Source organism: Echinops telfairi, unplaced genomic scaffold (assembly GCF_000313985.2).
Source record: "Echinops telfairi isolate 266 unplaced genomic scaffold, ASM31398v2 ScPeMD7_2565;HRSCAF=3150, whole genome shotgun sequence".
Taxonomy (NCBI): domain Eukaryota; kingdom Metazoa; phylum Chordata; class Mammalia; order Afrosoricida; family Tenrecidae; genus Echinops; species Echinops telfairi.
The window spans coordinates 4,721,873-4,746,763 of record NW_022106463.1 but is presented as its reverse complement, the minus strand read 5'-3'; the positions used below and the strand labels follow the sequence as shown (position 1 = coordinate 4,746,763).

At 46.2% G+C, this 24,891-nt stretch overlaps 1 protein-coding gene across 1 annotated transcript in view; it reads right to left on the bottom strand.

Moving 5' to 3' along the window:
- ATP8A2 (ATPase phospholipid transporting 8A2) overlaps positions 1–24,891 on the bottom strand; it is a 616,683-nt gene that overhangs the window by 437,301 nt on the left and 154,491 nt on the right. Inside the window, exons 7-15 of the mRNA XM_045293987.1 lie at positions 23,592–23,661; positions 21,764–21,891; positions 20,100–20,211; positions 17,256–17,421; positions 12,742–12,869; positions 10,108–10,185; positions 5,509–5,597; positions 4,830–4,874; positions 3,352–3,427 (exon numbers count right to left, since the gene is read on the bottom strand). Of these exons, the coding sequence (XP_045149922.1) occupies positions 3,352–3,427; positions 4,830–4,874; positions 5,509–5,597; positions 10,108–10,185; positions 12,742–12,869; positions 17,256–17,421; positions 20,100–20,211; positions 21,764–21,891; positions 23,592–23,661 (892 nt within the window). The remainder of the gene's footprint in view (positions 1–3,351; positions 3,428–4,829; positions 4,875–5,508; positions 5,598–10,107; positions 10,186–12,741; positions 12,870–17,255; positions 17,422–20,099; positions 20,212–21,763; positions 21,892–23,591; positions 23,662–24,891) is intronic.

The window sequence follows — 24,891 nt, the reverse complement described above, 5'->3', positions numbered from 1 at the left end:
GTCCCCCCGGAACTGTCAGTCCCGTTGTTTTCTCCTCCAGATTGTTCATCCAGCCTGTCCTATCCAGACAGGCCGGATGTATCTTCTTACAAGTGACTGTTTTTAAAATCTACACGAATTGCCACACATCTAGAAATGAAAAATTGTCAATATACTTGAAGAGCTTAAGAAAAAAAGGCCGTGTCTGCGATTGTTTTCATGTCAATTCTAGCTATAGCGCTTACGAACCATCACCCACACCAAACCCTGTGCTACCAAGTCGATAGCGATCCACAGCCACCCTCGAGGGCAGGGCAGACGCTGCCTGGGTTTTCTGTGGTTATTAGTCTTTATGGAAGCAGGCTGCCGCAGCTTTCTCCCACAGAGCAGCTGGGGGCTCTAACTGGGAGCCATCTAGTGCTTAGCCTACAGTGAAACCAGTGAGCAGCACACAAATAACATATGCACAACTCAACCCCAAACCAAACTCACTACCATCAGTCAATGCCAACTCACAGAAGTCCAAAGGACAGGGTAGAACTGCGCCTCTGAGTTTCTGAGGCTCCAACTCTGTACGAGTAGAAAGCCCTGTCTTTCTCCCAAGGGGGGTTTGGGGTTTCGAGCTTGCAGATCGTAGCCCAATGCATAACCACCATGTCAGCAGGGCTCCATATATACACACAGACAAGTACACACACGTGTGTATACATACATATATATAAACACAGGTGTATATATAAGGATATATGCACAAGTGATTTATTTTGTAAAGACTCAAACAAGAGACCTATAATAAACTTCAATAAAAGAAAAAGCTGTACCTTCTTCCTAGGCCAATCCTGAGAAATTCATTTCAGAAGCAGGAAATCGCTGGTTAGAGGCGCTATCAAGGGACTACATAAATAGCTGCTTGGAATTTTCCATAGGTTGAATCTCTGACTGCATGCCAAGTCTCACCTTGGCAATCAGCCCATAAGCTTAAAACAGTCCTAAAGGTCTCAGGAAAAATCAGAAATGATGACCCAGGGCCAAAGAGAATTCTGCAGCAGATGGAAGTATCCCACTGGGAGAGAAGTAAGCGTTTTCTTACTTCCAACGCGTCCAGTTTAGGGTCCCCAGACAACTTGGGAAGAATGTGGAGCACCTGCAGTTGGAAAGCCTAAAATAGTGCCACCCTTCCAGCCCCACCCCCAACCATCTCCTGGCAAACTGACACTGCTCTGAAGAGGCGCCATGCTTGGACCGTTTAAAGATGTTTCTCAAAAGAAGATCCGAGCACGTAAAGCACTGGCAGTAGCTCAAAGGAGAGGAGAGTAAGGTCTGATCCACAGGAGAGGAGCAAAGAACCAGGACTCAGACCGTTCTGGAATGGAAAGATGTGAGGCTGCGTAACACCTGGCCAGCGAGGAAGCCCTCTCCTTATGATGCCCTGAAGATCAGCCTCAGACTTCCTCTGAGGAAGGAACATTTACAGCCCATGGTTACTCTACCCAATAAATTACAGCCTTCTGCATCTCTGGGAAAGCGGATATCCGTAAGGGCGATGCCTTTCACTTCGGGGGCTATTGAACATTTTCAACTACCGTAACACAAGGGGCTTGGGGATAACGTAGCCTTAAGTATTAGACATTGGCCCATAAAACTGGAAGAGGATTAAAGTATTTTCTTTCATCTTAAAAAAAAAAACACTTACTCTAAGGACATTGGATCTCCTATCATACATCTTCCCACAGAGAAACAATGGAGTCAGTATAGCTCATCCTTTGCAGTGGTAGTGGGGTTCGCTGTGCAAAGCCCAGGGTGTAATCAGTTCAGTAGGCAAGATGAAGAAACCCTGAAAGGCTTAACCCAGACACCCACTGCCACGGGGTTGATTCCAACCCATTGCATCCCTACAGGACTGAGTAGAACTCCCCCTTGGGTCTCCCAGGCTATAAATATTTACGGGAGCACCCTTTTTCTCTTGTGGAGCAACTGGTGCAATGCCTGAGCTTGCAGTTAGCAACCCACGACCCCAGGAGGGTGCCTAGAAGGCTGAAGGCCTTGGGAAAGTTGAAAATGTACAATCATAAGCAAGTAGGCTGTAAACAGAAAATGAGAAATCAAGTCCTTAATCAAGGACCTTGTTACACTTTTAATGATCATTGAAAACCCAGATTCTTAAACACCCTTCTAAAATGTTCCTTATTTTCTTCACCCGTTCATGATAACCTCCCCAAATCAGGGCTTCCATTGTGCCAGGGCTCACTCTCCCCATTCTCGGTTGGCTTTGCCACCGAAACCTAAGAAAAGCTGGTTCACAACAAATGAACGGATAGACTTGGCGATGCTAAGAGTTGCCAGCAGATGCTAGAGGAACACAGGGGAAAGAATGACGTTCCCCTAGCATCAAGGACCTGAGCCCTGGCAACACAGTGATTTACCCATCGGGCTGCTAACGGCAAGGTCAGCATTCTAAAGCACCAGCCACTCCAAGGGAGAAAGAGGAGGCTTTCTACTCCTGTAAAGAGTTACTCTCAGAAATCCCCAGGGCACGTCTACTGTCTTACAGGGTCGCTAAGAGTCTGAACAGACTTGATGGCTGTGGGTTTGGATTTAGAGGGTCTTCCAAACTGTGAGACGTTCACAATTGTGCTTGAAAGCCACCTTCTTATGGCATTTGGCTATGGCGGGCGGCACTAGGAAACTAAGACCAAGTCTGTTCTCATTCGCTTACTGCCCACAGGTCAATGCCAACTCACAGCAACCCTATAGGACAGGGTAGAAGTGCCCCTGTGGGTTTTGTACTCTTTATAGGAGTACAAAGCCCCATCGTTCTCCCATGAAGTGTCTGCTTGCTTCCAATGGTTGGTCTTGCGGTTAGCAGCCCAGTGTGCAACCATGACACCAAGGCTTCTTATGACAAGCACCCCTGCCAAAGAATGTCCATTTTTCTTTTCAAATGCATGTAATTCATAACTGTAAAGAAACAGGATTCCAGAAGTATACAAAGCAACTGAGCTCTATGACTTCAGTGAGCTTCTCTAGTGAAAAGCAGGTTGCACAGAAAGACCAAGCTGCTTGTTCAAGCATTACTTTGCTGAGAAACAAAACAATGAGCTTCAGGTCTTAAGACAATATTACTGGACTCTTAAGGGCAACAACTTCACGACCTATTTAAATTCAGTTTTACACTAACCTAGGCAAAATGTTCTCAATGCACATGCTTGAAATCACATCCCTGAAGAACTAACACTAGCCAATCAATGTTGCATCTCTTCCAGGAACTCCTAAATCACAACTTCCCCGTCGTTACCTGCATAGGTAAATAAGTAAATAAACAGCAACGCACCCTAAGCTAACCAATGCCTTAGAAGAAAAGACTGGACTTACATGGTGATCCTCAATGTTCTTCAGCAGCCTGGGGTCATTAAAGTCACATGAGTCACTCGTGGGTGGAGGCAGCCGGCTGGGAGAGAAAAGGGTGACAACATTGGAGGATCCCCTTACGATGTTCAATATCTGACTAATAGGAAACCAGAGGGAACAGGGGCATTGGAAGGAGAGATGACTTCTCATGGAAGCAAGAAAATAAAATTTACAGATAGAAAGGGCCCCACGAGTGGCCATTAAATGTCAACATAATAAAAACAAGCCCACACCCACGTATATGGCAGAACTGCCCATGCCAAGGGTACACAGAAACCCTTAAGTGCTTCCCAAGGAGAAGATAAGGCACCCACATGGGATGGTTCACACCCCTGTCTTCCACAGTAAAAAGTCTAGAGACATTATCAAAAATGTGTTTTCTCTGGGGTCTTAAAGGCTTGAAGATAAACAAGCGGCCATCTAGCTTTGAAGCAACAAAACCCACATAGAAGAAGCACACCTGCCTGGGTGATCACGAGGTGTCAATAAGATCAGGTATCAGGCATCAAAGAACAAAAAATCATATCATTGTGAATGAGAGGGAATGTGGAGTGGGGACCCAAAGCCCAGCTGTAGGCAACTGGACATCCCTTTACAGAAGGGTCACAGTGAGGAGACGAGCCAGTCAGGGTGCAGTATAGCACCAATGAAACATGCAACTTTCCTCTAGTTCTCTAATGCTTCCTCCCCCCCACTATCAGGATCCCAATTCTACCTTACAAATCCAGCTAGACCAGAGGATATACACTGGTACAGATAAGAGCTGGAAACACAGGGAATTCAGGACAGATAACCCCCTCAGGGCCAATAATGAGAGTAGTGATCTCAGGAGGTGGGGGAGAAAAGGGGAACTGATCACAATGATCGACATATAACCCCCTCCCTGGGGACAGACAACAGAAAAGTGGGTGAAGGGAGACAGTGGTCAGTGTGAGACATGAAAAAAATAATAATAATTTATAAATTATCAAGGGTTCGTGAGGGAGGGAGGGAGGGTGGTGGAAGAAGGAGGTAAAAATGAGGAGCTGACACCAAGAGCTCAAATAGAAAGCAAATGTTCTGAGAATGATGATGGCAAAAAATGTACAAATGTGCTTGACTCAATGGATGGATGGATGGATGGATGGATGGATGGATGGATGGATGGATTGTGATAAGAGTTCTACGAGCCCCCAATAAAATGTTTTTCTAAAAAAATGTGTTTTCAACGTTTGGAAATAAATACACTCTTTTTAAAGAAGTATTAGCACTGACTACCTCTGGAAAGTAGGAAATAAGTAGGAAGCATGGAGTCAGGGGCTTTAAAAGCCATGTTCATGCTACAATTTTGGCTCTTTCTCAACACACATCCATCTTTTACATTCAGGTGGCAAATGCCAATATGGAAAACATCCCAACGCCTTCTCCCCTAGTGCATTAAGTAAGTGCTAGAATCAACTTACCAGAAATCCTCTGAAGATGGCTCCCTTGTCAATTCTGGGAAATGCCTGCCAGAGGGAAGGGAAACACGGTGGCCACAAGATTGTTACCAAAAGAGAGGCATTCATGTCCAAACCAAAACAAGACCACACGCACCGCCGTTGTCGAGTCGCGGCTGACTCATGGGAAGACCCTGTGTTACAGAGCAGGGAGGCTGCATAGGGCGTTCACAGCTCCAATCCTTGCGGAAGAGAAGATTGCTTGGCCTTTCTTTCATTGGCCTTTCTTTCATGGCTTCACTGTGCGGTCTTGAACCACCAACCTTTCCGTTACTAGTCAGGTTCAAGTCGTTTGCCCCACTCAGAGACCAGAGTTTCGTACAGGAGTAGGAAACTCGGAACTACTAAGTTAGAAACATACACTTGCTTACTCATATGATACCTTAAATGAATACTGATTTAGTTATTTTATTCCCTGGGGTTTCTTAAACTAGTGCTGGGAGAAACAAATCATCTGCCTTGTACAAAGATTTCATTTGAGGCCCAGTAAATTGCAAACACATTCAACAATCACTACGTTCCTAATTCCCATACCAACACCCTTCCAAGCTATGAGAAAACCAAAGTATTTGATGAATGGGGGGGTCAATGTTTTGCTGGAAGAATGAAAATTTGAATTTCAGGAAGCAATAAAAACCCTCACCCGTAGGTCACTCCTGCGATGCTGCACTTCTTGAAGTTCATGATGTTGCATGTGAGGGTTCCGGTTTTGTCAGAAAATAAATATTTCACCTAAGTCAAAGAAAAGGAGGTCCGTCCATCAATAAAAGCCACGTGATGAAAAATCCAATGGACAGAATCTTTATGTCAAAAGCTGTAGTCATTTTAAAACATAAATTTCCTTTAAGCAAATCAGGAAAAGCATATTTCAATGCTTGAACCCCTTTTGGGCCCTTTTTCCCATAGCCAATTCTAGAGTCGATCGATGTGCAAACAGGCACAGGCCGCATGGGGAACAGTCATGGTGCCATTGCAGATGTGTGGGTGTAACAAGTCCTCCCTGAGCAGTATGTGTTTCCAGGTGTTTCTAGGACCTTACACTGTATTCTGGCCAATATAACAAGGTAAGAAGCCAGAACCTGGGCAAGGCTCACAATATTTGGTATGTCTCTGATCAAGAAGGCATAATGCACAATGGAGCGCAACAAAACTTGAAGATCCTCCATCACAATCACAACTGAGGTCTCCGTGAAGACGGCATGGATCTGCTAGCAGTTCTACGACAGCCCAAGTGACCATGGCTACAGATGCCTTACGCAAAGCTGTCGGTACACACAGGCAGAAAAACAAACGACTAGGGTGGGTCAGCAAGAACACCACCTTGGCAGGATTTACACTCACTGGCACCAAGTCCATTCTGACTCAAAAGCTTGCCTCAAAGACGGAGTATAGAACTTCCCCTGTGAGTTTCCGAGGTTTAAACTTCTATGGGACCAAAAGGTTTCTTCTTTCTCCCATGGAATGGCCAGTGGTTTTGAACCACATTCATTAGCCAGGCATCCTGGGTAAATTACCAATGAAATAAGGCCATAGCACCTTCACAGGGTTGGGGTAAGTTTAAATTATACCAAAAAGTAAACCCACTGCGACTGAGGCGATTTTGATTTACAGCAACCCTACATAGGGTTTCTGAGGCTGTAACTCTTTGTGGAAGCAGACAGCCTCATCTTGCTCCAGCAGAGAGGTGGGTGGGTTTGAACCACCAATCTTGAGGTTTATCAGTACAACACTTACCTGACAGCACTACCAGGGCTCTTGGTTTAAATGATAAACCCCAAATCCTAACTCAATGCCATCGAGTTGATTCAGACTCATAGAAACCCTGCAGGGCAAAGTAGAGCTGCCCCTGTGAGTTTTCAAGACTATAAATATTACAGGAGTAGAAAACCTCATCTTTCTCTCACAGAATGGCTGGTGGTTTTGAACTGCTAACTTGGAGGTTAACAATACACAGTGCAAGCCACTACACCACCAAGGCTCCTTGTTTAAATGAGAACGATGTATAAAATGGAATTGTCATCTTTGTTTGCAGAACATTCAAGAAGTGTGATTTCCTGCAGTGTTTCCCGTGTTAAGACCAAGATGTACTAATGGCAAAGTTCAGCTCAACAGATCTCTGAAAATAAGGTTGCTTGCTATAGACACGAATTTAACACATAATCGCATGGCTGACGTCATTGCTCCAGATTCGATCATCAATTCCTAGACTTCAGCAGAATAAACATTGGGGGGAGGCGGGGTACAGCATCTGGGTTCCGATGATCTAATTACTTTGTTGCTTATGGTGTCGTGACGGGCCGTGGGCCGTCGATTTGGTTCCAACACAGTGGCTCATGGACAGCAGAACAGAGCACTGCCCAGTCCTGCACCACCCTCACGGTTGTCACTATGTTTGAATCCCTTGTTGCAGTTGGGCTGCTAACCTCAAGGTCAGCAGTTCAAACCCACCAGCTGCTCCAAGAAAGAAAATACAGCCGTCAGCTCCTGTAACGATGTACAACCTTAGAAACCCTGTATTGTGCCACTACGGGTCCACAGTGACTGACTCTTCATCACTTGCTCCTGATACAAGATTTTTACCAGCCCCAAATGATGACTTCTCCTATGTTTGTGTACTCGATTTTTTCTGTGATAAATCATACCTGTGCTAAGACAAAGCAAAACTCAATGCCGTCAAATTGGAGCAGGCTCATTGTGACCCTACAGAACAGAGAGAACGGATCCTTTGTGGGATTATAAAGAGACTTTTCCCCAGCTTTGTCTCCCCCAAAGACATGCCAAACATCAGGGGCTTTTTGCCAGCATATGGTGGGAGGTCAGATGCTTAGAGACATCCTCCCTGAAGGCAGTCGGTTGCCAGACTACTGTCTGGTCCCACCAAGGTAGGGCCCTTCCCTGCTGTTAAGGACCATGGGCTACTTCTCCCTAAAAGGTTGCAGTCACCCATTTGTTTCCTGTAGGTGGAGTTCACACCCTACTGATCATGGTCTCTACAGTTGAGCCAGGGAAAAGGTGGAACCGGATCAGTGACATCCAAAGTTAAGCTCTCATCCTGTATCTAGGATTGCCCATCTTGTCACATGTATACCCCAAACCCTCCTCTTCCTAGTGTGTGTATAACCCTAGATCACCCCCCTCCCACTACTGTTATTACCTATAGCACAACCCTTTCCTGTGACATATGTCTTCACCTGTAATTAGGGAGCTTGCATGTCCCCAGGGAATATAAAAGCCTTGGTTAGCAATAAATCTCTCTCTCTCTGTCTCTCTCTCTCTCCCTCTCTCTCTCTCTCTCTCTCTCTCTCCACATGGACCACCAAGTGAGGCTGAGGTGAGCATTGTTACCATGAAATGTGTCTGACTCCATTATATCAATCTCTCTTCTATCTCTCATGCTCTTTATGACTTTACTATAATCTTTACTTATTATCGCTGTACAACTGCACCTACCAGACTCGTGATGATGTGTTAGGGGCTGGTATGCCCTGACAATCCTTAGGGTTTCTGAGGCTATAAATCTTTATAAAGACTGAAAGCCACATCTTTCCCCTGCAGAGCAGCTAGTAAGTCCAAACCATTTGCCTTTTCGTTAGCAGGCCAATGCTTAACCCACCACAGCTCCTTGTACCAAAAAGAAAGCCCAAGTTTCCAATTAATAATGTACTCACATTCCCGTGCAGACGGGCTGCGCAGAAGAGAAGATACATCCAGGGAGCAGTTTCACACTGATGGACAATCTCAGTCCTACCTCACAAATCCTGCTAGACTGGTGTGCATACGCCAGTACAGACAACAGCTTTCAATATTCAAAATTCAGGATAGACAAACGCCCTTGGAAACAGTAATGGGAGTAGAGAATCCAGGAGGGTAGGGAAGGGAAGGGGGAGGAAAGGGGGAACGGAGAGCAAAGATGTGGGAATAAACCCCCTCAAGGGGGACGAATACCAGGATAGTAGGTGACAGGATAGAATGGGTTGTATAAGATATGTATAAATAACAATAGCAATACATAATATATAAAGGGTTCTCAGGGGTGGTAGGGTGGAGAGGGGGCAGGGAATAAAGAGGAGCTGATATCAAAGGGCTCAAGAAAAAAGATAAGTGTTTTGAAAATGTTGATGCCAACATTTGCACAAGTCCGCTTGATATAATGGATGTAGGGATTGTTATAATATATGTAAGAGGCCCCAATAAAACAATTTACTAATTTTTTTAAAAGTGAGACAGGAATACCTGCAGTTTTCAAAATGCTAAGAAAGACCAGCCTTTCTGGTCAGATAGAGTCTGGTGGAACCTTAGTCATCCTTCAAGTGCACGCACCCTCATGACTCAATGTTCAGCCAATAGATAGGTCTACAAGGGGGACACTAGTGAGGTAGGCACACCTCAGAATACTCACCCAGTAAAATCAACAGGGCGGCATGTACCCAAGGACAAAGACCCAAAGAGCTGGGAAAGGAGGAGGAATGCGAACAGGAAACAGAGAAGGCATGTGATAAGGGAGGGTACATCGTAAGGACTGCAGTCAATGAGCTCAAACGAAATGTGTGTGAACTGTTGAATGGAAAACTGATGATCTGCCCTGTCAACCTGCACCTAATTCATATAAAGCAGAAAATAAGAAGAAGACTGTCCTCAAACATGACAGCAGGTCTTCAGCTGGAAGAACCACGTCTATGGAGAATTCACGCGAGCCCTGGTGTTTTCAATGGCCCCCTCTGCATGTGAAAGTCGGGCATGGAATGAAGGAGGCTGACGAAGACTCCGTGCAGTTGAACTGTGGCAGTGTTCAGTGCTGAAGAAGGACATTCTACATACCAAGGACTGCTGAGAAGACAAACATGTCTGTCTTGGAAGAAGTCTGGCCAGAGTGCTCCTTAGAGGCAAAGATGAAAAACCTTTGTCTTACGTATTTTGGACATGTCGCCAGGAGAGACGAGTCCCTGGGGAAGGACCTCATGCTTGGTAAAGCAGAGGGGCAGTGAAAAAGAGGGGGGCCTTGAACGAGACGGACGGACACCGTGGCTGTAACCATGGGCTCAAGCACAGGAGCAATTGTGAGGAGGGCGCAGAACCGGACAGTGTTTTGGGCTGCTGTGCACAGGGTCAGTATGGGTCGGAACCAACTCGATGGCACCTAGCAACAACAGGGCATGCCAGAGCTCTGCTTCTGATAGTCTCCGGACCCCGGCCACCTCCCCAGCTGTGTCACTGACGATGAAGTGCCGGAAGCGGCTCTCACCTGCCCAAGCTCTTCGTTGAGGTTAGACGTCCTGGCCATGGCAGGAGTGTCGTTTTCTATGTAATACATATCTGTGTCCTGAGGGGCGGAGAGAGAGAGAGAACACCTTAGAGACGAGGCGCCATCCACCGTTCATTCACGTGAGCCCAGAAAAGCAGCCAAAGCACGGGTAACTTACAACCATTGCATTTGGACATCAATGCTCATGTTAAATCAGGCAACGAAACGGCGGCTCTGACTGTGGGAAACAGTGTGAACTAAGAGTCAACTTGGTACTACGCACAGGGGGTCTGACTGCGAGATGAGTTCTCATCACCTAGACCAGGGTTCCGCAACGTGGGCTTGGGGGACAATCAGGACAAGCTGCAAGAGCAGATACCTACCCCGTATCCTGGATGATGAGCTATAGTATGAACATTTCTCATGGCCAGGGGGCACTGAGTAATTTTTTTTTCTGAAAAGGGGCCTGTAAGCCAAGTAAGCTTGGGCACCTACCTATGCCCTAGACCAAAGGAAATGCCAAAGCCCCCTTAATACTACTTTCATAGAATTGCTATGCAGGTTGCACATAACACGTGCCCAGGCGATCGACAGGGAATCCAAATGGCAGCAGCAGCAAGTCAAACAATTCAACAGGAAAGGTGGGGGCACTGAGCTGCTGTCAATGGGGGAAGAACCCTTTGGAAAAGGGGGATGTGTTAGTCCGGGTAGACTAGAGAAACAAATTCATGGAGACTCATATGTGAATAAGAAAGAGGTTTATCTACAAGAGCAACGGAATACTGAGAAAACATCCCAGCCCAGTCCAGATCAAGTCCATACGTCCGATATTAGCCCATATGTCTGATACCAATCTATAAAGTCCTCTTCAGACTCACAAAACACATGCAATGATGTTGAACACAGGAATATCACAGGCCAGTGGGTGGGAAGGCTTGTGGATCCAGTGGCGTTGTAAGCATCTCAACGTTGGCAGGGGTCTCTACGTGGCTTCTCCAGCTCCAGAGGTCTCAATGCATCAGGGTAAGTCCATGTGGCTTCTTCTCAAGGATGACGTGCAGGGAGTTAACCTTATCGGTAGTGAGTCTCCAAGGGAGTGAACAGAGAAAGTGCCTCCCGTCTCCAAGGAGGAAAATGCAGGAGTTCCCAGAATTCTCAGGAGGCCATGCCCACACAGAGGCCTCATAGGCTAAGGTCCAATTGACAGACTGGACTCCACCCCTTCACGATCAAGCCTCTCAAGTCCCAAGAGACACCAGATTATGTAACCACCACAGGAGGCGAGAATAACCAAGATAGCAATCAGTCCCGCTGGACTGTACATGGAGAAACGGCTTCCTGGCCTTCTTGTTCCGCCGTGGATCTTGTCACCGACAGCCATGCAACACCACGCGCACAAAATAATACAGAAAGCTATGTAATGAGTTAAGGCTTAAGAAACTTAACTACCCTGAATATGTCCCCCTTAAAACCTTTCTAAACTTGGCAACAAACAGACATAAACAATTCTTCTGACCAAAACGCAAGGCTCACGGCCACGAGTCGATGCCAACTCATTGTGACCCTCTAGGTAGGACAGGGCAGAACTGCCCCTGTGGGTTTCTGAGACTGTAACTCGTTAGAGGATCGGAAGCTCCGTCTTTCTCCAGAAGAACAACTGGGGGGTTTCAAAGTGCTGACCTTGCAGTTAGCAGCCCAACAAGTAACCACTACCCCACAGGGTTCAAAACACAAGCCTTCAATTAACGTTTGAAAAAAAAAATCGGATCTGCAAATACTGGTTGCTAAAATCCACCCCTTAGGAGCCAGGTGTCAGCTTATAAGCTGTGGGGGTTAGCCCTAAGAAATAATCATACATCACATGTTAACACAACTGATTCCATCTCTACAAACCCCCACTCCACCCTTAAAATGAAAAGCAAGCTTCTTACCACAACGAATGTTGAGACCAAATGAACACTAAACTAAACAGACGGCAGGACCTTCGCTTCAGCACCAGACTCTTAAAATATTGAGCAATAGTGACACTCATTTCTCATCGTCCAACTCCAACAGAGCTCAAAGCTGGGCATTCCACCTCCACTGTCTTACACAGTCTTCACAGAAACTCAGTCAGGAAGTACGACTGCCCTGCCCATTTCATAGATGAGGAAGCCGAGACGGTAGGGAAGGTGTCGCCACTATCAGGTCACCCCGCAGCCTGACGTTTGACCTACGTTCCTCCATGGTCATGCAAGTTGACTCCCTTCCTCTGCACCTTCATGAAGTGTGGCCAACTTTTCTTCTTGCTCTTTCAAAAACGCTTAGGGCTTGCTTTTTATGGTTGAACGTGTTTTAGACTTTACAAGAGAACTTCTCGTGGTCCAGTGCTTCTGGGTCACTTCAACTCGCCAGAGGGATCCGTAAGTCATTGGAGACACTCTGGTTGGTGAGCCACTGGCCTAATTTGACGACACATGCCAACACCATCCAGTTCTGTTGGGCCAGTTGAGCCTCTGGAAGCACCCCAACATAACCATCTTCTTCCTTTGGGGGGACATTAATTAGGTGCCCCAGGTGCTGAGACACTATGAGCAAAGGTGACGGGCATCACCCCGCAGCGCACCTTGTGGTCACTGCTTCTTTCGGACTCACCCAGTTCATGAAAAGGGCTTGAGTGTACTTCACCACCTCGAGGGTCACCAGCAGGCTGATGGGGATCAGGTTGTTGTACAAGATGATGAACGTCAACAGGTTGTAGCCAAAGTTATCCGAGCTTGTGTCTGTAGGGAAAACGAGAATATTGGGGGGGCTTTAGTCAAAACCTCTGTCCAGTTTGCTGCAACTGTATTATTCTGAGGATTTCCCCGAGAGGAGTTCACAACACAAGTCAATCAGTGTCTATGTAAATTTAAAAATCCATGGTAAACAATTACTGAATATGTCCATGTGTCAGGAACCCTGAACCCACAGACTATGCAGATACCATCCCTGCTAAGATAGAAGGGGCTTCTCATAACGGGTGGGGGTCAGGTGACAAGGCACTGCAGAAGCATACACTTTCCATAGAGAAGCGTGGTCGCGGATGGCCACAGAGAAGAAATGATGCTCCAGTCAAGTGCTGGAGAACAAGGAGAGAGTGGCTAACTGGAATGGATGCAGAGAAGACAACTGACGTCAGAAAGAGTTGAGGTGGGGGTGAGGGGGGCGGAGTACCTACAATCGCACCGAAGCATGGCTACAGCCGGGGCAATGCGATGAGTCTGGTACGATGGGAAACGCATACATGGAAACCCGGCAAGAGAGAGACAGGTGAAAGGTCTTGAGTATATTTATCAAAGAGAAGAATAGAAATGCCTAGCGGGAGGACTGAAATCTTAAAGCAGAGGCAAGGCCACCTGGGACAATATCTAAAGAGGAAGGTGATCCCGATGGTCCCGGCATCCCGGGTGAAGCACACATTAGTAAGATTGCTGTACTTGGCGAGGGGTGGTAAGAGTTGTAGTAGTCCGAGGGGTTGACTAGTAGCTAAGGTACCTGTGAAGGTAACTGAAATTAAAATTATTTTTAAATAAAACCAAACCAAGTCAAGTGCCATTGCGTTGATTCAAATACACAGCACCCCTACATAGGGTTTCCCAGGTATACCTCTTTACGGGAGCTGACAATCCCAACTTCCTCCTGAAGAGCTGCCAAGTAGAAGCATAGGTGTTACGCATGGGCCAGACGTGTCTGTCTGTCATTGTTTACAGCACTGAGGAATGAAGCACGTACACAAAGACCCAAACTCAAGATTGAAAAAAACTCTGGAGTGTTGTGGTTCAAAGCAAGGAGAGACGAGAGATGCAGAAGAAGAAAGAATTCTCTACTCTTCGTATAAAGGTTCCAGTGAGACGAAATCCATCAAGCGAAGAGCAGCAAGGACAGAACCCACTAGGACGTGAGGTCCACGCTCCAGCAGTTGGACAAGCCGAACGCAGTACTTACGGCTTTTACCAGAAAGACTCCGTCCTTGCCTACAGGTAAAACTTGTCAAACATCAAGACAGAGAGGGCTCTAGATCTGACAAGAACCATCCAACCAGGGTACATCATGTGACTGCTACTGGGGGATGACATGATACCTGGGTAATTTAAATGTGACTCCATCTCCCCAAGGCCAATATAATGCCAGTGCTGTACCTTCACCTAGACCATAGCGTTCTAGAGCGACATACAGACACAATACCAAAACTCATCATTGAAGCTACATATATAATACTGGTCTATGTCCAGGTTCCAAGAACTAAAGCCAGTGCGTTGTGAATTCAACCTATAACTCAAGCTGTAGTCTCAGTCCCCACATTTGTAATGCGGCAACATGGATTCTCACGGTTGGTTAGAAGAGTTTGTTTTCGATATGAAATAATTAGAAAAGGAAAAACTGTTTTCATCAGCCTTAAAGTCTATACTTAAAGACTACAATCCAAATAATCCCAAGAAAGCATTCCTGATGTTTTAAAGTTCAATTGCATCATTCAATAATTGTGCCATTAAAATGTATGTTTTTGTCTGGAATGGCTATGTAAGTTGCTTAGTAGATCTTCTCCCCAACTGGACAAAACTGCAGAACACTCATCATCTAAAGTTCCTCACATGAGGTGAGGTTTACATAAACCTATGAACATACTAGAAACTACTGACCTGGGCATTTTTTAAATTTACAGATAATCCCAGTAAGCCCAAACAATACTACATCAGAGAGCTCACACTGCCGAAGAACACACAGTTCATAGATCCGTGCAGACAAGGAACTCAACAACAGCCCGCCCCAGTGGAAAGAGAAAATCAGGTTCTAGAGTGTTACACTATAATTCCAAAAATGCTGATTTTCAACAAAAATGCGTGAGATGTGCCAAGAAAGAAAAACGCTGGGAAAGGAAGTAACACAAACTGGCTTTGAGGAAGTCCAGACGATGGATCCAGCTCCCCTAACAGTTATTACAAGCATTTTATAAGAACTAAAGGAAATCATAAGTTTAAACTACTCAAGGAAAGTGTGTTGACAATGAGTCGTCAAAAATGATATGAATAAAATTTATAAGTGATTTGCAAGTATCAAATAAAAGTCCTGGACTTGAAAAGATAAGAACTGAAATTTTAAAAGGGCGCTAGAGGAGCTAGACATTAGACAGAGGTTGCTGAAGAGAGAACACACCAACTTGAGCGATCAATAGTAAATATGCAATCTGAAGAGGGAATTCAATCAATCTACAAATCCCAGCCACCCAATCAACTCCAGAGTAGACGCAAAACCACTAAAGGACAAAAAGCGAAGAGAAAATCTTGAAAGCTGCAAGAGAAAAGGTCTTCCTGGACAAGACGACCCCGATGACGGACAGCTGACTTCCCGTCAGAACTAATGGGCAGCAGAAAGCAGTAGGAGGACATCGTCGCACGACTGAAAGAAAAAGAATGCCAGCCACAAATTTACTATCCAGCAAAACTGAAGAAGAAATTACGGCATCCCACGATATACACTGAGATACTTTGTTGCTAGCTGTTTTACCCAAAAAAAAAAAAAAAATGCTAAAACGTTCTCCAAAATGAAAATAAATGACACTAGATAGTAATTAAAATCCATAAAAAAAGAGCACCAGTCAAGGTGATTATATAAGTAGTTCTAATATAGTGTATAATCATATAGTTTCATTCTTTCTTCTGTATCTGATTTCTTTAAAATGCAAAACAAAAATGATGAAATTGCATTGTTGTTCTTACAACATTTAGAGATGCATGACAGCACAGAGAAATGGGGAGAAAATGAAGCTACTTGATTCAGGGAAATAAAAGTGGTGGCTCCCTCCTGTGCACAGGCAAAAATGAGAAGTGCTGAAGATGCCAAGTAGTTGTGGATAAACTAAGTAGTTGTGGATAAACTAAGTAGTTGTGGATAAACTAAGTAGCTGTGGATAAACTAAGTAGTTGTGGATAAACTAAGTAGTTGTGGATAAACTTTTTTAAACCGTGTCATTCCTGTTCTTTTTTTTCATTTAGGATCTTTAGATGATACAAGATTACAAGAATTTATGATCACATTTCACTGTTGGACTTGAAACGCAGCTAAGCAGTAACATAGTATTGATAGGAACCCAAGTCCTCACAACTAGACCAATGGGTAGCATCCGAGTTCTCAAAGAGTCCGTCTTGCTTGGATCCACAACCCATGACCGTGGAAGCAGCAGTGCAGCCGGAGATCGAAGGCCGCGTTGCATTGAGTAAATACACAGCCCAAGACTTCACTAGGGCTGAAAGGAAAAGGATGCTGTTTGAGGATCAATGCACCTGGCCCGACCCAGGGTATTTTCAATCGCCTCGTGTGCATGTGAAAGCTGGCCCTGGATAAGGAAGAGGAACCAACGCATGTCCGTTACGGCGCTGGAGAGGAATGCTGAACGTCCATGGTCTGCTTAAAGGGCAAATCGACCTGTGTTGAAAGAAGGACAGCCAGGGTGCCCTGGGAGGCGAGGATGGCAAGACTTGCTTGTCTCACGTGCTTTGGACTTGTTGTCAGGAGACACTCGTCTCCGGGGAAAAGGCATCATGCTTGGTCAAGCAGAGGGACGGTGAAAAAGAGGAAGGCCCTGGACGAGGTGGACAGATGGCCGGACACAGTGGCCCCAACCACGGGCTCCAACCTAAGAACCACCGTGAGGACGGCGCAGGGCCTGGTGATGTTCCGTTGTGCCGTGCATGTGGTTGCTGCGAGCGAACATGGACCTGACGGCACGCAACAACAGCTAAAGACACACAATCGAAGCGCGAAAGGGGGTTACGAGAATGAAGTATGACTTCATTCCGTGTATTAGATTAAATCAGGGTCAATAAGAGCTGGATTCTGATACACAAAGATGACATCTATTAAAGCCACCAAGAAAGTAGCTTAAAAGATGCGCTACCAAAAAATCATCATCATTTGAGTAAAAACCAGTCCCTTAAAAAAAAACAAAAAACTAGTCCCTTCGTGGGTGCATCTTTACTTCAGCACAACTCATAATTGTTCGATCTTCTTTGAAAGGCTGGCATTATATACAGGAGCCAAATGGTGCCTGGCTACCTGTGGAAGAACATGCCAAGCACATTCTGTCCTACATCAATCAGCAACACGCACACACACACCCCAGCACTCACCCATCTTCTTGATGTACCAGTTCTTGCTACCATGAGAGCCATTCCAGTAGAGGGCGCCCACCGAGCTCACCAAGGCCATCACCAGGAGGATCCCAAACAACACCAGGATCTGCACATTGGTCACCTTCTCAACATTGGATCTCTTCAGAGGTGCTTTGGTTGAATTCTGCACAATAGTATCGAAAGTCAGCAAAGGGCACAACACAGATTTGGGAGCAAGGGATGCAGGCGAAGGAGGCTGGGACCGCCAAACGTACCATCTGTTAGGTACCAGACTCTCTCTTCTTTACAAAATGACCAAAACAATTCAACCAGGAACCACGCCCCATGCTCCTGAGTCAACAGCGAGTTGAAAGTAGGGGAGGCAGAAGGCACCTCTACGGGTTTAAAGAACACGTGCCAGCTCCTCCTAACTACATGCTCCAGGCTTTGTGATTGCGTCTTGTGGCAAAATTCGCCACCCTCATCACCTCGGAGCATGCACATTCTAAATACATGACCCCACAGTGATCCGACAGGACAGGGTAGAACTGCCCTTGTGAGTATTCGAGACATTCTTTATGGGAGTAGAAAGCCCTGTCTTTCTCCTGAGGAGCAGCTGATGGTTTTGAACTGCTGACCTTTTAGTTAGCAGCCCAACATGTAACCATGACACGACCAAGGCTCCTCCCAAGGTAGACAGATACTTTAAAAAAAAAAAAAAAAAAAGCCAGGTAAAAGAGGTAGCTTGACCACAGTCTTAGCGTCCATTACTGAGTCTGGCTTACTCTCTCCCTGGGTAGTGTTGAAGGAGTGGGAGGGCCGGCAGCCTGGCTCCAGCCAGGCCAGTGTGGGGAGTAAAGTCAAGGTTAGACAGATTCACTATGGCTAGATCCAAGGGTCACTGCAAATCAGGCTGAAAAGATAGGATGATAAAAGAGGGGGTTTCGAAAAATTCATAGACAAATCCCATTATCTTTTAATTCAATTTTTCCACGAACTTTGTTTTCCCCAAACCAACAAGTTTGTCTGTCACTAAACAGTCCCAGTCCACTTCAGTTACAGTTTCCCTCCTTTTCATAATGACTCAGACCAAAGAGGCAGCTTGACCACAGACCTGGGGCCCATTACTGAGTCTGGCCCACTCTGTTTAGAACAGAGGGGTCGGGAATCTGCAGGGTTCTCAAGACTGTGAGCTTGCTCCCCCCTAAATCTAAATCTTGTTTGTTTATCTGGTTTGTTTTCCACAAGCTTTTTGAAGCCCCCTGCGATCTTCTCACCAGTGTTGTACTTGTTTATCTCCTCACCCTTGTTTTACTGTGCTCTGCTTTCTTGTGCTCTGTGGACACCTTGTTTTGCAGACATTGGCGTTTCTGACAGCCCTGGTCTATCAGTACCCTTTTCCCAAAAGCATATGCTCACTTCCTGACTCTGTGTCACATTTTTGTAATTCTCACAATATTGCAAACATTTCCAAAATGCTGTTGTACGTTTAATGGACAACAGTACAAGTCAACTAAACTCACTGCCATCGAGTTGATTCTCACTTGCAGTGACCCCCTGGGGCAGAGCAGAATTGCTCCACAGGGTTTCCAAGACTGTAACTCTTTATGGTAGAAGGAAGCCTCATCTTTCTCACGAGGAGCGGCTAGTGGTTTCGAACTGCTGAACTTACGGTTAGCAGCCCAACTCGTAAGCCCTACACCACAACAGTATGTGGGTAAGTAAAAAAAGCTGCTAAAAAGTGATAGAAACCTTTATTACACAAAATGTGGTAGTTACAAAATTTCATGTTATTGATGAAAGAATGAAGGGGTGGAGTGTAGCCTGTCAATCAAGTCACAGCCCGATTGATCCCCTCCTTGTGGGCCTTGCCTTCTCATAAGGATTCTGAGAACTCTCTCTCTGCTTCACCTTCCTACTGACAAGCCACATGGAGCCATGAGCTCTAGAGCTGGAGGAGCCACATGAAGACCCACAGCAGCGCTGAGATGTTTCTACTGCCACTGGATCCACAAGACTTTCCACCCACTGGCCTGTGATCTTCCTGAGTTTGGTGTCATTGCATGTATTGCGTGAGTCTTTATAGACAGGTTTCGGACATATGGGCTAATATTGGATTTATGAACTTGATCTGGACTGGGCTGAATATATAAATACTCTTTGATATAAAGCTCTCTTTATATATACATGAGTGTCAATGAATTTGTTTCTCTACTCAACCCAGACTAACACACAAAAATATCAAACTGTGAAGCTACTGTTTCTCAACATATCCTTCATCCCATAATGTTATATGTAATATAGCACGTACATTTATAATGTTATATAAGGAACATTGCATTTCTCATTAACAATAAGAAATATTTGCTGGAAGAATAAGTGAAATCATTTTAATATTTTCCCTTTCATCTCTTAAGTAGAGACCTGAAGTTTCCACTGTTTTAATTGTTTGTTCTCCATTTCATTTAAATAAGGCAACTTCTTGCCAAATCCAAACTAATGGGGTGAGAAGAAAAAAGTTGGGGAAAATACTTTGACCCAACTCTGTTCAAGCCAAGAAAAAGGAAAAAGCAAATCCAAAATGATTATTTTCCTAAATCCACAAGACAAAGACAGTTTCTAATTCAGGCAAGGTATAACAAATATCTGAAAAGATAACAGAAATTCAGAATGAAAACAAAGGGGGAAAAAACCTACCCAGGCAGCTACAATGGAGGTATCGCCTTTCCAAATTAACGTGCGTAAAAACTTGAGTTTCTTGGATAGAGTGCTTGTCTATCCCACCTTCTACCCACTAACAGCAGGTGAGAACACACAAACGATGGCCACACGGCGTGGCTCTCCAGCACGGAAGTGTTTTACCTGCATGAGTTTGGTGTCGTGTCCAGTGTAGACAGCGATGCCAAAGACCCACTGGGTGTTTCGAAGCTGGGTGCCTCTTAGCAAGATCTGGTCGGGCCCAAGGGCAACGGGGCTGAAAGTCAGAAAGGGCATGCCTATTTAATGACAATCTGGCCATAGAGAATAGGCCTTCCCCTGAAGCAGAAACCCACACCAAGTCAAAAGCTTCCTCTAGTCAAATTTGACAGACTTGACTGACAGGCCCCAGGGCCAATCAGGGCCTTCCCCACTCTCTCCCACCACTCCAAAAAAAAAAAAAAAAACAACCCCAAAACACCAAGCACAAGAAGTACTCTATCCATTTGTCACCACAAAAAATGTGTGTGTCCGGGGGCGAGGGCGGAGGGGGTGGGGCTGTCTTTTCCTGGCTATTTTGTTTGCTTGGGTTTTTTTGTATTTTGTAAAATGTTAATGAGTGACCAACTTGAGCTTGTTACAGAACTGTAGACCTGGCAAGGAAACATTTGCTAAATAACAAATTGGAACAGCCAGATGATTTTGTTCCTAAGTAAATAAACTGATTTAATTGAATGATAATGAATAAAATGAACATTTTAAGGCACGGTAATTCAATAAATGAATTGGTTTAATGAAAGACTTATTTTTCAGAGGAAAAAAAAATCTAAACACAGGGATAAGTTTACACTCTGAAATCACCAAGGATGGCGATGACTAAGTAAAACTGTGAATGATAGCTTAGGCGTTCACACTGGGGAGCGCAGGGAGGGCAGGAGAATGGCTATGCAGAGTAAATGAGAGGCAAAAAGATGACCCCCCCCACTCGTAGTTGTCACATGGTTTTGGGCTGACTTGGGGAGACCAAGTCCTTCCTCAGCCCGCTAGCCTGTGGGGAGTATTGGTAAGAGGAACACAAATGAAAGAGGGGCAGAAAATAGGGCACCACGCCCCAACATAGGAACGAGAGATGATGCTCAGACAATAAACGGAATTCCGAGACAGCCAGGTCTAGAGGACGCAGACAACAGATGCAGGGGAATGGCTTTTCATTTTACTCGACTTTCCCCAAACAGAGAGATGCGCATGGGTTGGAAGAAGGCTGGCAAGAATCACTTGACGTTCCTCCACGGCCATTTGCTAGCTTGCGTGCCCTCCGAAACCTGGCTTCTCAAGCGTCTCCCTGCTCCGGCCAGTACCACACAGAGTGAAGAGCAGGTCAAGTGCTTTGAACCTCAGGTGAAGATCCTGGGTTCTCTTCTTCAACACAAAACCAACCCAAACCAAACGTACTGCCAGGGAGTGCATTCCAACCCCTACTGACCCTGTGGGACAGGTCAGAGCTGCCCCTGTGGGTCTCCAAGACTGTGAAGCCTTATGGGAGTAGAAAGCCTCGTCTTTCTCACTAGGTGTAGCTAGTGGTTTTTGAACTGCTCACCTCGCAGTTAGCAGCCCAACGCATAAGCACTACGCCACCAAGGCTCCTTACGTCCAAGGGATGGTTTAAATAGACTGAAATGGGTGTTTCAATCAAGGAAAGCCCAGCTTCTCATATCTAAGCTAACCCTGAATAAACCTCACGGTTGAAAAACTCTTCTGAAGCTAGAAAATAACCTACGTCCCAGTATTGCTCAGTCGCAGTAGGGGATGAGAAGGGGGGGGGGTGCTACCTCTTCCCATCCAAGTTCAGGTTCCCCGTGAAGTCATAGAGGTGGCGATTGGGTCCTTCGCATTCGATCGTTCCAGATAACTTCATCAGCGCTTCCCTCGTTTGCATGTCGGCCGTGTGGCTCAGACCCTACGGGCGAAACCAGAAGACTGGAAGCCATCTCCATCGCCAGAGCTTGGGACACCGTGCTCAGCATTCCGATCTTAATCATCTAGAAGGATGGCTCGGCCAAGTCATCAGTCCCACCCAACACACTCTCCCAGCAGATCGGATGCCAACCTTGCCCAACAGCGAGGCAAGAAGAAGCTTTTCTGAAAGCAGCCTGGTTTGGGGAACCATCGCACACTCCGAGCTGACCCAAAGTACGACCTACGAGCAGTCTCCACAAAGTTCATGGAGACATGATGTTAGGAGATCATGGAGTTTTTCCATGAACTTTTTGAAGTCTCCTCCGATTTACTGTCCTCAGGTGAGAAAAATAAGAGTCAAGGACCCCTTGGTGTGTTTGCTGCATCCTGCCCTTGCCCCTGCCCCTTTAAAACACCACAACAGAGTCAAAAATCAAACGTGTAAGGGACCAAAGAAACAGAACATCTTTAGTGAATTTTTTAAAACTGCAGCAGCTTGACGTTTAAGGACACGGTAGCTGCCGCATCCAGTGGCTTGGATCATTCTGTTTGTCCACACACTGAGGACATCAAAGTATTAACTAAAGTATTCGTAGTGTGCCTCACGGGGCTGCTAGCCGCAAGGTCAGCAGTTCGAAACCACCATCTGCTCCATGGGAGAGACACGAGGCTTTCCACTCCTATAAAGAGTTACAATCTTGGAAGCCCACAGGGGCGGTTCTACTGTGTCCTCCAGGGTCACCTAGGAGTTGGAATTGACTTGATGGAAGTGAGTTTGGGTTGGGGGTCGAAAGTAGTCTCCAAATACAATGTCTGTGGTAACTTGTCGTAGGAAGGGAAGATGGTTTTTTTTTGGGGGGGGTGGGGGGTGGGCAACATGGAGACAGTCTCGCTGCCAGCTCCTGACTTCCCCTGCTGAGCTGTTTTTGTGCAGCTGCTGGGTGGCCCTCTGAGACGGCACCTAACCGTGATAGGGTGGGCCTTTGACGGGGTGCTAAGACTCAAGCCTGGCCCTGACCCAGCTTATGTTTGTTAAATAACGCCTGAAATAAAACTCTGCCATGGCCATTTAAAAAAAGGTTATTTAAGGCATGACCAATGTGTCTGTCGCGTGTCCCTCTCTGGAATGAAAACCGCAGGTGAAGCAACAGTGTAGGGTCAGGGGCCTGGGTGTGTCCACTGCTGCTCTTCCCTCGGCGCGTGGCTCGACCACTCAGGAGAGAGCCAGTCAAGAACTCCGAGACAAAACGCAGGTCATCCCTTTGGTGGCCTGCAGTGTCGTGAGCCCGTTCTTTGCAGCTCTGGTACAAGGAGCTCTCTTCACCCTCGGAGGGAGGCGGTGATGTCATCAGCGTCAGGGAACAACCTTCAGTCGTATGCTCACGAGCAAACTCACTGCCATGGGTTCAATGCTGACTCACAGCAACCCCTACAGGTCAGGGGAGAACAGCCTCCCTGGGTTTCCCAGCCTGTAAATCTCTACAGGGACAGATACCCTAGGAGCAGGCTGGTGGTTTTGAACTTCAGATCCCGCGGTTAGCCGCCCAATGCCTAATCCACTAGACCACTGGGGCTCCTTACCTTTGGTGGTAGCACATGGTTTGCTCTAGAATAAAAGATTTTACATAGCAATTGGCATTGGGTGGGGGCAGTCGTCCATACTTGGGATGAGGCCGCCACAATACTAAGCACTTGAGTTACCTGGCGTATCTTAAGGTTGGTCTCCCCATCTAGATTCGCGGTCTCAATATAACACATTGCCTGAGGTTCACTACAGAGAGAAAAGAAAAGACAGCCAACGTTAGAAAACCCTCGTCACACAGCTGGTGGCTCATGGAAGCCACCATTATGGAAACTAGTCCTGTTGACACCAACCAACACCACACTCACTGCTGTCGAGTGGATGCTGACTCATAGTGACCCTACAGGACAGGTAGAACTGCCCCTGTGGGTTTCCGAGACTGTACTTCTTTACAGGAATCAAAACTCTTATCTTTCTCCCGAGGAGTGGCTAGTGGTTTTGAACTGCTAACTTTGTGGTTAGCAGCCCAATGCATAACCATGATGCCCCACCAGGGCTCCTTAGGCTTGCTGATCAGTCCTTCGAAACACATGGCTGCACACCACAACTTCGGTAAGAGGTGATGAGCACTCAGCCTTAGGGCTCAACACTAAAGGACGAGACTGTTGGTCCGGATGATGCAGGGGGGTGGGGGTGGAGGGTGGAGTGGGCAGGGGGTGGAGTGGGGGCTGGTGGAGCTCAAACAGCAGGGATGAGTATGGATGAATGGAGAGAGGCATGCTTTCTGAAACACACGTTGCTCCAGCAAAGGCCCAATTGTTGGGTTCAAGCCCCAAATCTGAGGCTCAAGCCTGCATTTCAGGGCAACTTCTGACCCAAAGAGATGCCCCAGGCAGGGTGGTACATACCTACTTTGGGAAGAAAACTGTAGCCAGAGTCGTGAAGGGACCAAGACGGAGGTGAAACAAGCATTTCTTTCACTACATTTTTACATCTAGGTCAAAGAGGAACTTTTTCATCAAAGCCATACACTTGGAGGCTAGGAAAGATAGTGCTCAGAGTTCCAACATGGGGGAGCGGGAGCAGGGACCCTCCCATCCCGCTGGCTGCGCTCTCCCGACCTGCATCAGCACTGGCCTTGGCCAGTCCTTTCATGGCTCTGTGCCTGGCTTTCTGGTGCTTTGGAGAAGGACGGCAGGGACTCTTCAGAAACTCAAATGGGATCGCGTACTTAGCACAAAAATATTGGGAACGAGCGTTCTCAGACAAAACAATCCCGTGCTAAAACCACAGGTCCCTGGGGTCATGGCCAAGACGCGTGCCTCTAACTATGTGGTGATTGGTATTTCAATATTTTAAATTAAATGTTATGGTGTTTCTGGTGATGGTTAGCACGCAGTCAGGGTTCCCAATCACCAAATTCTATACAGGCTGTTCAACGACATTGTTAGAGTCTTCACAATGCGAGAACGTTCTCGT